Source organism: Pseudorca crassidens, chromosome 9 (genome assembly GCF_039906515.1).
Source record: "Pseudorca crassidens isolate mPseCra1 chromosome 9, mPseCra1.hap1, whole genome shotgun sequence".
Lineage (NCBI taxonomy): Eukaryota > Metazoa > Chordata > Mammalia > Artiodactyla > Delphinidae > Pseudorca > Pseudorca crassidens.
Window position 1 is genome coordinate 56,197,974 of NC_090304.1, and position 13,092 is coordinate 56,211,065.

At 39.9% G+C, this 13,092-nt stretch overlaps 1 protein-coding gene across 2 annotated transcripts in view; it reads left to right on the forward strand.

Annotated features, from left to right (window-relative positions):
• AAMDC (adipogenesis associated Mth938 domain containing) overlaps positions 1-13,092 on the forward strand; it is a 33,437-nt gene that overhangs the window by 5,389 nt on the left and 14,956 nt on the right. For both annotated transcript variants that reach the window (XM_067750472.1, XM_067750471.1), the window contains exon 2: positions 3,171-3,320. In XM_067750472.1, the coding sequence (XP_067606573.1) occupies positions 3,189-3,320 (132 nt within the window). In that variant the 5' untranslated portion in view covers positions 3,171-3,188. The remainder of the gene's footprint in view (positions 1-3,170; positions 3,321-13,092) is intronic.

Sequence of the window (13,092 nt, forward strand, 5' to 3'; positions counted from 1 at the left end):
GGACTTCCAGTCTCCAGACTATGAGAAAATAAATTTCTGTTGTTTAAGCTACCCAGTCTTTGTTATTTTACTATGGAAACTCTAGCAGACTAGTACAGAAGTCTCTCTCAACCCTCATAACAGTTCGTTACAATTTCCTTATACCACTTTTCAAAAGTTACCTTGTAATTTTTAAAAGTCACCTTTAAAAAATTGTTAGTAATTTGCATATGTCTTCTCTCCTCTAGTGTAATATTAACTTCTCAACAAGAATCATGTTTTATAAATTTGTGTCTTCCTCCCATAGCACCAAAGATAGTGTGTTTATGTCCTTTGTTATATTACACATTTTAAAAATAGGTTAGTAGTTATTAATATTAGGGAGAAATATCACTTTGTTATTGTCTTTATTTGGAGATTAAATACAGTTTAAGGACATGTATATAGGTACCATATTAACAAGGGGTAGACTGTGATGGTTAATTTTGTGTGTCAGTTTGGCTGGGCTATAGCACTCAGTTATCCAATCAAACACTAATCTAGGTGCTGCTATGAAGGTGTTTTGTGGACCTAGTTTACATCTACAATTAGTTGACTTTTAAATAAAGAAGATTATCCTCAATACTCTTGGAAGGCCTCATTCAATTAGTTGAAAGGCTGCAAAAGGAAAAGTGAGGTTTCCTCGAGGAAGAAGAAATAACACGTCAATACTGAAATGACAACTCTTGCCTGAGAGCAGCCTGCCAGCCTGCCCTGCACATTTTGCACTAGCCAATCCCCACAGTTGCATGAGCCACTTCTGTGAAATAAATCTGTTAATATATATAGTCTACTCGTGCTGTTTCTCTGGAGAAACCTGAATCAAGCACCTTTTAGCTATTGTACTTATCAATGCTAGAATTCCCATTTGATTCTTTTTTGAAATGTCTCTTTATTGAGATTCTATATTCATTGAGTCATTGTCATAATTTTTACACTGAAGTATAGTTTTCTTTAAATATTTATTTATTTATTTTTGGCTGCGTCGGGTCTTAGTTGCAGCACACAGCCTCTGTAGTTGTGGCATGCAGGCTCTGTAGTTGCAGCACACGGGCTTCGTTGCCCTGCGGCATGCGGGATCTTAGTTCCCTGACCAGGGATGGAACCCGCGTCCGCTGCACTGGAAGGTGGATTGTTAACCACTGGACCACCAGGGAAGTCCCTGAGGTATAGTTGATTTACAACGTTATATTAGTTTTAGGTATACAACATAGTGATTCAGTATTTTTACAAATTATACTCTACTAAAAGTTACAAGATAATGGCTATAATTTCCTGTGCTATACAATATATCCTTGTTGCGTATCTATTTTATATAGAGCATTTTGTATCTCTTAATCCCATCCCCCTAACTTGCCCGTCCCCTGTTTCATCATAATTTTGATTCTTTATGAATAGTTTCCTTTAGTTCTTTGAACATATTTAGAGTAGCTTCTTTGAAGTCTTTGCTAAATCAAATATATGGGAGTGCTCAGATACTGTTTCAGTTGATGAGTATGAGTCACATTTTTTTGTTTCTTTGCATGTCTTGTAATTTTTTATTGAAAACTGGGTATTTTAGATAATGTATTATAGAGTCTGCATTTGGATTTTCCCCCTACATTGTTGTTCTTAGTTTATTTGTTTCTGTTTAGTCACTTGCCTCAACTAAATCTGTGGATTCTGTCTCCCATGCAATGTGTGGCCACTGAAATCTGTATTAAGGGCTTTTTTTTTCTCTCTTTTTTCTTTTTCGTCCGTGCCACATGGCTTGTGGGAACTCCCCAACCAGGGATTGAACCCTGGTCCCAGAAGTGAAAAGTGCCAAGTCCTAATCACTGGACCGTAAGGGAGTTCCCCTTGTTTTTACTTTTAAGCTTGGCTTCCTAGGGGGTCTCCTCTGTGCCTATATGTCTTAGTGTACAGCCAAAGATTGTGTTCAAACACCTCAAGCCAGTAAGACTTAACCCTCTCTACTGATGGATCAGTGTCTGTGCTGGGGAGTACATTCAATGTTCAGATGTTTTCATCTCTTCCCTGGCTCTTACATTCTTCTGAGTCCTTCTGAGCCCCCTCACCTCTTCACTTTGCATGTTCTATAGGCTCCATTGGCCCAGAACATTTCCATGACTTAGGCCTATTCCTGTCTTTGATGCATATGCTCACAGCCTTTGCTCCACTCTGGATAGAGAGCTTATCAAGCACCTCTTGGGAATTCCTTTTAAATCCCTGTCTACTCTGACAATCCATTGCTTGTTCCAAACAGGCTTACAATATTAAGGAAGCAGAGCCACCTGCCACCCATATTTACTTGCCACTGAAATCACCAGGTTAACTGAAAATGCTCTAAATCAAGTGAGCCTCCTCTGCCTTAGCAGCAAGACTGTTGGTTTTCATGCCCTGCCCCAATCAAGTTGAACCTCTGTGCCAACAACTGTTGTTAGGGGCATGGGAGTAATCCCAGGCAAGAACAACAAAACATCTTACTGTTCTTATCTGAAATTCAGTGGTTTTCATGAATAAGCGTTTTTCAGTTTGCAATATATCTTTAATATTATTTCCAGAGTGCCAAATTTTTATTTTGACAGTTTTGTCCAGCTTTATACCTGCTTTTAGGGAAAGGATTTGTCAACTTCCTCACTCCATCATGCTGAAGTAAATCTCCACCTTTAATTTTACCTCTCAAAAATATCCTGAGGGGCTTCCCTGGTGGCGCAGTGGTTAAAAGTCCGCCTGCCGATGCAAGGGACACGGGTTCGTGCCCCGGTCCGGGAGAATCCCACATGCCGCAGAGCAGCTGAGCCTGTGCGTCTGGAGCCTGTGTTCCGCAACGGGAGAGGCCGCGGCGGTGAGAGGCCCGCGTGCCACAAAAACAAAAAAAAATCCAGAGAATTCCCTCCAGCGTCTGAGAAGTAATTGTAGTATCTAGTTTCCATGGTTGGATGATTCAGGATCCCAAGAAAAACATTTCACTTTTTAGACCTCTGGAGAAGAAGTGACAACCACATAAATGAGAAAGATGCTTCTTAACTCATAGAGGACCAGGGCTTACTATATTTTGTATACAGCATTATAATTTGAAATACATTCTGTTTATAGTATAGCTCCTGTATTTTGGAGCTGTTTCAACCTTACTTTAAAACTGATTTAGTGTATTTTTCTTTTAATTTCAGAGTTCAATTAAGTTCCTTATGTCTTCCCCTGAAATTGCTTCCCTCTCATGGGGGCAAATGAAAGTACACGGCTCTACTAAAATCTATAAGGACTGCAAAGTGTGGCCAGGGGGAAGTCGGGCTTGGGATTGGAGAGAAACAGGAACTGAGGTAAGCTATTAGTGTATGGTTGACACTGCATATGGTTGACACTGCATAAGGCTGACCAAGTGATTTTCAAACTCCTAAGCCATAATGACAAAGTTCCAAGTAAAAAGTAACTATTTCTTTCATTCTCTCTCTCTCTCTCGATATAATACACATAACATTAAGCTCACCATTAGAGTTTTAAAGTATGCAATTCAATGGATTTTTTGTCATAACCTTGTACAATAGCTACCACTACTAACTCCAGAATATATTTATCACCCCAAAGGAAACCCCATAACCATTAGCAGTCACTACCCATTCTTCCCTCCCTCCAGCTCCTGGCAACTACTACATTCTGTTGCTATAGATGTGCCTATTCTAGATGTTTCATATAAACAAAATCATTCAGCACATACCTAGGATTGGAAATTCTGGGTCATATGGTAACTCTATGTTTCACCTTTTGAGGAACTGCCAGACTGTTTTCCAAAGTAACTGCACCATTTTACATTATAGATGTTAGAAATGTATGATGGATCCAATTTTTCTAAATCCTTCCTCATCAACTCTTATTTGTTTTGCTTTGTTTTTATTATACCACCCTAGTTGATGTGAAATGTTATCTCATTGTGATTTGAAATTTCATTTCCCTTATATTGCAGCTCCTCAAGTATTCTCAGTGTGCCATGCCCAAAATAGGGTCTCCATTCCATGAGTGGAGGTTGGATAAAAGAAGGGAACCCCCTACCTCTCCACCACACTCACTTGGGACTAAGCTTCAGCAATAGATAGCTGCAGGCAGTATGAGAAACATTGATGTCCTGATTCTCCCAGGAAGAAAGCCTTACAGCTGGTAGCTGAGAGAAGAAATAGCCCTATGTTCTTGGCTGCAGCAGTCTGGAGTGGAGTCTCACCTCACTGAACTAGGAGGAGGGAGGCAGGCAGCAGTCTTTCTTGAAATATCACAGATTTTCACCTTTCCTACCAAATATTTATATTTTTTCTTGAATACGTATTTCTTATTTGCTGTTTCCTCTTTGAACCTTTTCCAAAGTCTTGGCATGATTGGGGTTAAAAAAAATTTTTTTTAGGTTATGTTTGTTGGTTTGTTTGTTTTAATAATTTACACTTAGGTGCAAGTAATGGAGCTCTTCATCCAGTAGTGATGGAAGTTGATCCTTCCATTCTGAAGGATAGTTTTGCTGGATATACAGTTTGTGATAGACAGTCTTTTTCTTTCAATACTTTGAAAATGTCATCCCACTTTTTTTGGCATTAACTGGTTACTAATGAGAAATCAAATGTTATTAAGATTTCTTTGGATTTGACAAGTCACTTCTCTCTTGCTGCTTTCAAAATTCTCTCTTTATATTTAACTTTTGACAATTTGACTATGATACATCTACATGTGGATCTCTTTGAGTTTATCCTACTTGGAATGTATTGAGCTTCATAGATGTGTAGATTGTTGTTCATCATCAAATTTCGGACGTTTTCACCCATTATTTCTTCAAATATTCTTTCTGCCCCTTCTATCCCTTCTCCTCTGTGAAAACTGTTAGGGAGTATGTTGTGTGTTTTTTGGGGTTTTTTTTTGTAGGGGTTTCCGGTGTCCCACAGTTCTCTTGAGGCTCTGTTCATTGTTTTCATTCATTTTTCTATCCGTTTTCTCAGATTGGATCATCTCAATTTACCTATCTTTCAGTTTTGCTGATTCTTACCTGCCATTGTACCCCTTTAGTGAACTTTTCATTTCAATATTGTACTTTTCAGCTCCAGGATTTCCTTTAAAAACTAATTTCTATCTTTTTATTATTATTCTCTATTGGGTTAGATACTGTTCTCGCACTTTCCTTTAGTTCTTTAGATATGGTTTCCTGAAACAATGACAGAAGTTTCCCTATATGCCTGAAACCAATAAGTGTTCCACTTTATGGTAAGGGGCTCTGTATGCAATTTGGGGTATGTAATCAATACTTAGCCAGACAGTTTAAAACTCTGCTTGCTCCTTGCTTATGCAGACTCTCAAGGGTACCCAGAATTGTGATCTTAGGGCCTTTTCATGTCATTCCTGAGCATGTGCACAATCCTGGACATGTGTTTGGCTTTTTCAATACCAAGGTTCATACCTGAGCTTTTCAAAGCCCCCATAAACATCTCATTTCTTATTTTTTTCATTTTAGTTTATTGGAACCTCTCATTTGCCCTGTTGTCTACTGCCTGAGGCAGCTGCACTGTTAAACAATTGTCTGCGACTGTTTTTGACAAGCTTCTCTGGGATAAAAGATGGTTTGCATTGGCAAGCTCCAAGTCAGATCAAATAAAGAGAGCCTATGAGTGGGGCCTTCCAAGGAACCACCAGACAGGTCAAATAATGACAGTTCTCTGGGAATGGGCATTTGAAGGAGCTTTAATCCATTAGGTGATTGCAAAGCTGGTGGTTTTCACTGTGATTCCAGGTTGTTGCTTTCCAAGGTGACCACAGAAGTGGGGATGGGATAGTGGGGTGTGTTAAAGTCCCCCACTGTTATTGTGTTACTGTCAATTTCTCCTCTTACGTTTGTTAACATTTGCTTTATATATTGAGGTGTTCCTATGTATTTACAATTGTTATATCTTCTTCTTCGATTGATCCTTTGATCATTATGCATATGTCCTTCTTTATCTCTTACAACAATCTTCATTTTAAAGTCTACTTTCTCTGATAAAAATATTGCTACTGTGGCTTTGTTTTGATTTCCATTTGCATGGAATATCTTCTACTGTCCCCTCGCTTTCAGTCTGTATGTGTCTCTAGATCTGAAATGAGTCTCTTGTAGGCAGCATATATACAGGTCCTGTTCTGTATCTATTCAGCCAGTGTATATCTTTTGGTTTGTGCATTTAGTTTGTTTACATTTAAGGCAATTATCAATAGGTATGTTACTATTGCCATTTTGTTAATTGTTTTGGATTTGTTTATGAGGTCTTTTTTCCCCTTTCTTCTTTTGTTCTCTTCTCTTGTAATTTGATGACTATCTTTTTTTTAAATTTATTTATTTATTTATTTATTTTTGGCTGTGTTGGGTCTTCGCTGCTGCACACAGGCTTTCTGTAGTTGCGGTGAGCGGGTGCTGCTCTTTGTTGCAGTGCACGGGCTTCTCACTGTGGTGGCTTCTCTTGTGGAGCACGGGCTCTAGGCACACAGGCTTCAGTAGTTGTGGCACGTGGGCTCAGTCGTTGTGGCTCGCAGGCTCTAGAGCGCAGGCTTGGTAGTTGTGGCGCATGGGCTTTGTTGCTCTGTGGCATGTGGGATCTTCCCAGACCAGGGCTTGAACCTGTGTCCCCTGCATTGGCAGGTGGATTCTTAACCACTGCACCCCAGGGAAGTCCTTGATGACTATCTTTAGTGTTATGTTTGGATTCCTTTTTCTTTTTTGTGCATATATCTATTAGAGATTTTTGTTTACAGTGAGGCTTTTGTGTAGCAGTCTGTATATATATATATATATATATATATATATATATGCTTAAGTTGCTGATCTCTTAATGTCCAATGCATTTTAGATAACCTGCATTTGTACTCTCTTTTCCTCACAATTACTTTTTATTTTTTTGGCCATGCCACACAGCATGTGGAATCTTAGTTCGCTGACTAGGGATCGAACCCACACCCCCAGCGGTGGAAGCACAGAGTCTTAACCACTGGACCACCAGGGAAGCCCCACAATTACTTTTTTTGATATTATATTTTACATCTAATTGTTTTGTGTATCCCTTAACCACTTATTGTGGTTACAAATAATTTCACTACTTTTGTCATTTAACCTCCCTACTAGCTATATGTTTGGATGATTTCCTACCTTTATTGTATGTTTGCCTTTACCAGTGAGCTTTTCCATTTCGTAATTTTCTTGTTCCTAGTTGTGGCCTTTTCTTTTCTGCCTAGAGAAGTTCCTTTAGCATTTGTCGTAAAGCTGGTTTGGTGGTGCTGAATTCTTTTAGCTTTTGCTTGTCTGTAAAGCTTTTGATTTCTCCGTCAAATCTGAACAAGAGCCTTGTTGGGTAGAGTATTATTTGATTGTAGATTTTTCTTCTTTCATCACTTTAAGTGTATTGTGCCACTCCCTTCTGGCCTGCAGGGTTTCTGCTGAAAAATCAGCTGATAGCCTTATGGGAGTTCCTTTGTATGTTATTTGTTGCTTTTCCCTTGTTGTTTTTAATATTCTCTCTATCTTTAATTTTTGTCATTTTGATTACAACATGTCTTAGTGTGTTCTTCTATGGGTTAATCCTGTATGGGACTCTGCGCTTCCTAGACTTTGGTGATTATTTCCTTTCTCAGGTTAGGGAAGGTTTCAGCTACTATCTCTCCAAATGTTTTTTCAGGCCCTTTCTCTCTTCTTCTGGGATCCCTATAATGCGAATATTAGTGTATTTGATGTTGTCCCAGAGGTCTTTCAAACTGTCCTCGTTTCTTTTCATTTTTTTTTCTTCTGTTTGGCAGTGGTGATTTCCACTACTCTGTATTCCAGCTCACTGATCCATTCATCTGCTTCATTTAATCTACTATTGATTCCTTCTAGTGTGTTTTTCATTTCAGTTATTGTATTTGTCAGTTCTGTTTGGTTGTTCTTTATACTTTCTAATTCCTTGTTAAAAACTTCTGATTTCTCACTCTGTGCATCCATTCTCCTCCTGAGTTCTTTGATCATCTTTACGATCATTACTCTGAACTCTTTCGTGGGTAGATTGCCTATCTCCATGTCACTTAGTTCTTCCTCTGGGGTTTTATCTTGTTCCTTCATCTGAAACATATTCCTCTGTCTCCTCATCTTTTCTAAATTGCTATTTGTATTTTTATGTATGTGGTAGGTTAGTTATGTTTCTCCACCTTGGAAAAGTAGTCTTCTGTAGGAGACATCCTATGTATCCCAGGATTACACTCCCCTCTCGTCACCCAAGGGCCAGGGGCCAGCTGGTCCCAGGGTAGTGTCTAGCCTGCAGCAGGCTGCAGGACTATAGTTTTCTTAGTTCTGATGTCTGCCCACTGGTGGGTTGAGCTGGGTCTCGGCCCTCTGGTGGGCAGGGCTGTGTCTAGAAGCTGTCTAGAGGCGGCTGTGGGCTCAGGAAGTCTTTAGGCAGCCTGTCTGCTGATGGGTGGGGCTATGTTCCCATCCAGTTTGTTATTTGGCCTCAGGCATCCCAGCAGTAAAGCCTACAGCCTGTTCCGTTCTGCCGGGTCTTGATGTGCCAAGGTGTGTCAGTCTCCAGGAGAGCTCATGCAGATGAATGCTCCCTGATGTTTCTGCCACCATTGTCTATGTCCCCAGGGTCTCCCCCACACCAGGAGACCCTCCAAGACCAGCAGGTAAGTCTGGGCCAGTCTTCTATCAAATTACTGCTTTTACCCTTGGTCCCAGGGTGTATGAGATTTTGTGTATGCCCTTTAAGAGTGAAGTCTCTATTTCCATCAATCCTGAGGAGCTTCTGCGTTCAAGTCCTGCTAGCCTTCAAAGCCAAGTCCTCTTCATGGTGCCAGACCCCTGGGCTGGAAGGCCTTAGTGGGGCTCAGAGCTCTCACTCCTGTGCGAGAACCTCTGTAATATAATTAATCTCCAGTTTGTGGGTTGCCCACCCGGGGAGTACAGGATTTGATTATATCGTGTGTCCACCCCTCCTACCGGTCTCATTGTGGTGCCTTTGTTTTGAACTGCATGCACTCATTGTTTTGATCCAGACACCTAGTTGTTTGTTAGCTACCAACCTGGATCTTAAAGAAAGGAATATACCTTTCTTTATAAAAAGAAAGGACTGGTAAAAGAAATGAGAGGGCTTTGAGTTGTAGAAGGGACAGAATGAGAGCAGGCTGAGGAATAAGAAGCTATAATGCTTGTGAACCAAATGACTCCATTGGATTGTTTCATAGAGTAAAGCTAGTGTGGTGTAAGAATAGGCAGTGGTATAGTTGAGGATGTCGGGTGTCTGCAGAGCTCAGTTTACATTTTATTCAGTAGATAAGACATAGCCACTTCAGATACTTAAGCAGGAGATTGATTGGACTGACAAAGATTATCCAGACTATGGGTTTAAGATATATTGGAGTACCAACTTATGAGTGTGCCACACTGGAGAGATTTTTTTTCTTCAGAAATGGATTTAACGCTATATATTATATTTTTCCCATATAAGACTACATGAGTTAGTATTACCCTTAACCTCATTCTGTATTTAAGGAAACTTAATAAGCAGAGTTTAGAGCTAGAAAGCTAGAAAAATGTGAAATCAAATAGTAAATTCAGGTCAGATTCTAACTTTCTTCCCTGTTCCTTTCTACTACATCATGATTCCTCTTATAAACTTCAACACTAAAGACTACAAAACTGTGAAGTTGCCAGTGATGATAACAGGAAAATAGGAAAAGTTTGCTGTAGGTTTAGTTTTCATCTTGTTAAGTTTCATTTGTCAGTAGAATAAACAAGAGGAGGTGTTCTAGAACTTGTTGGAGAGAGAAGAACTAGGAAAGATGAGAGGAAAAGCTGAGCTGTTGACTAGAACTTACCTGTATAGAGGCAAAAGGACATCAAATCAAAGCTATTAAGCCTCAGAGTCCTCATCTATAGAATGGAGATAGTAATATTACCCACCTCACAGAGTTGATCTAAGGGTTACTGTACTGTGCTAGATATGGTGTAGGCACTCAATAAATTAAGCTGTTATTGTTAAGTTAGTAGTAGTGTGGGTGGATATGAAACAGCAAATATCAAAACTATTAAGAAGGTGAGAGGGTTGGATTGGGAGTTTGGGATTAGTAGATGCAAACTGGTATATACAGAATAAATAAACAACAAGGTCCTACTGTGTAGCACAGGGAACTATATTCAATATCCTGTGATAAACCATAATGGAAAAGAATATGAAAAAGTATGTATATATATGTATAATTGAGTCACTTTGCTGTACGGCAGCAATTAACACAACATTGTAATTCAGCTATACTTCAGTAAAAAATTAATTTAAGGGCTTCCCTGGTGGCGCAGTGGTTGGGAGTCCGCCTGCCGATGCAGGGAACACGGGTTCGTGCCCCGGTCCGGGAAGATCCCACATGCCACGGAGCGGCTGGGCCCATGAGCCATGGCCACTGAGCCTGCACGTCTGGAGCCTGTGCTCCGCAATGGGAGAGGCCACAACAGTGAGAGGCCCATGTACCTCAAAAAAAAAAAAAAAAAAAAATTAATTTAAGAAAAGAAGGTGAAATTGGCAGGATAAGGCAGTTTATTAGATTTAGCAGGCAAAGGAGAATTCTAGCATGGACAAATGGGTAGATGGTAGTGCCATTTATTGAGATTGGGTATATGAAGAGGAGGAACAGATGTGTTTGTGTTTGGGGCAGAGGCCGGGTAGAGAAAGTGATTAATTCTTTTGGAATATGTTGAGCTTGAACTTACAATAGGGCATCAAGAGATACCTAGTAGATATTTAGATTTATAGGTCCAGGCACTGTCACATTTTAACTAGATACCTTAACCAAGTTATATAGCCTGACTGTGCCTCAGTTTAACCGTTTATAAAAGGAGAATAATAATGTCTGTTTGTCATGGCTTCATGTAAGAGTAATAAATGGGTTGGGAAGAATAAATTTGAAAAATGCATGCCACTTACCATCATGCAAATTCATTCTTTCTCGCACTCAGTATTTCTCAGTGTGATTCATGGATCTCTTGCATCAGAATCACCTAGAGCTTTGTTTAAAATGCATGTTCTGTATCTCCTGCACTCTTCCCAACTACTGAATCATAATCTCTTGGGGATGGGACCTGGAAAATAATATATTTCATGTGGTTGCTTTGAATACTAAATATGTTCATCTTTGTAAAGCATCTACCACAGTGCCTGTCACATAGTAGACACTTGATCTTTTTAAGTTTTTTCTTTTCTCCCTTAGTTACCTAGCACCACGCCTAGCACATAATACTGCTCTACAGTATGTTTCTCAACTATAGAAATGACTGCATTAATTCTTTTAAAAGTCTTGGACATGAAACACTCTGATTTGTACATCAAATGCTGCTTAATAGGGAATCCTTGAGGGAATTAATTGCCTGAGAGTGTTTAGGGGATTTCTTTTTACTCTAGAGTACTACAGTTGTTTATGCCATGACCTGATGGAGGTATTATCTCTAGTTATTTTTCATGCTCTAAATATACAGTAGTATTGTTCAGCTATTCTTTTTTTGTGTTTGTTTGGGGTTTTTTTGGCTGGATCACGCAGCTTATAGGATTTTAGGTCCCCAACCAGGGATTGAACCTGGGCCCACAGCAGTGAAAGCATCGAGTCCTAACCACTGGACTGCCAGAGAATTCCCTTGTTCAGCTATTCTTTTTAACAAACTACCCAAAACTTAGTGATTTACAATAATAAGTGTTTATTGTCATGCTCATAGGTCTAGCTGGAGCAGCTCTACTCCAGGCTGCAGTTGGCAAGCTGGCTGGGTACTCCATATGTCTCTTATCCATCTTAGACCAGTGAACTAGCCAGGACCTGATCTTCTCATGGTGTTACCTGAAGCTCACAAACATAAGCCCCACTGAGCAAGTATATTTCAAGGCTTTGCTTGCCCCAGGTTCACCAACGTAAGTTCCCACATCAGTAGGGCACAGAAGTATATTCTGCCCACACTAAGAGGGCAAAAAGAGTGAATATTTGCTGAACAGTTATCCAAACTATCAGAATATTCAATCACATGTTGTACATCTGCATATGAGTTGTTCCTTGGGCAACTTAAACCAAACATATCCAAAGCTGATTTCATTTCCTTTTCCCTACCTCCCCACCCCCCACAAATATCCAGGTACTTTCTTGTGTTCTCCGTCTCCATTAATGCAATCACTATCCACCCAGTCACCTAGAAAAGAAACATCAGACAGAAGTTTTATTTCTCCAGTTTTCTCCTCCACCATATCCAACAAAGTACATTTGTCGACTTGGCCAACATAAAGCTAGTCATGTCACTGCTCTGCTTAGAAAATTTCAAAGGCTTTCCATAGACCTCAGAATTAAGCAAAAACTCCTTAGGATAGTGTTCAGGGCCATTTTTTTAAAACAATGATACAGTTCCAAATTTTTCCTTCATTCTCATCCCCTATATTTCATAATACATCTGAAGACCTAGCTATTCCATACCAAATACATATTCCCTTACAAACCTACCATGATCTTTGATTCTCTGTACCTTTGCTAAAACCACTTCCTTTTATTTATTGTTATTTATTTATTTGATTGCGCTGGGTCTTAGTTGTGGCAGGCGGGCTCCTTAGTTGTGGTTCACCAGCTCCTTAGTTGCAGCACGTAGGCTCCTTAGTTGCGGCAGGTGGGCTCCTTAGTTGTGGCATGAGAACTCCTAGTTGCGGCATGCATGTGGGATCTAGTTCCCTGACCAAGGATCGAACCCAGGCCCCCTGCATTGGGAGCACAGAGTCTTATCCACTGTGCCACCAGGGAAGTCCCTAAAACCATTTCCTTTACTTGAAATGACCTGCTCCCCTTGGTACCTGTTGAAATCTTATATATCCTTTAATTCCTAGCTTTTGTTTTATCTCCTCTATGAAGCACTTCCTGATAATCCTTGTGAGAATGAGCTGCTTACTCCATTCTCAGTATTCCTATAATACTTTGTGCCTCTATTTTAGCACTTAGTGCAGTTCACCTGTATTGTACTGACTGTGTATTTACGTGTTTCCCTCACTAAGTGGTGAACTCCCTAAGGGCAAGAACTATGCATTTGGCACAGTGCCCATAAAGTATGGGCTCAGT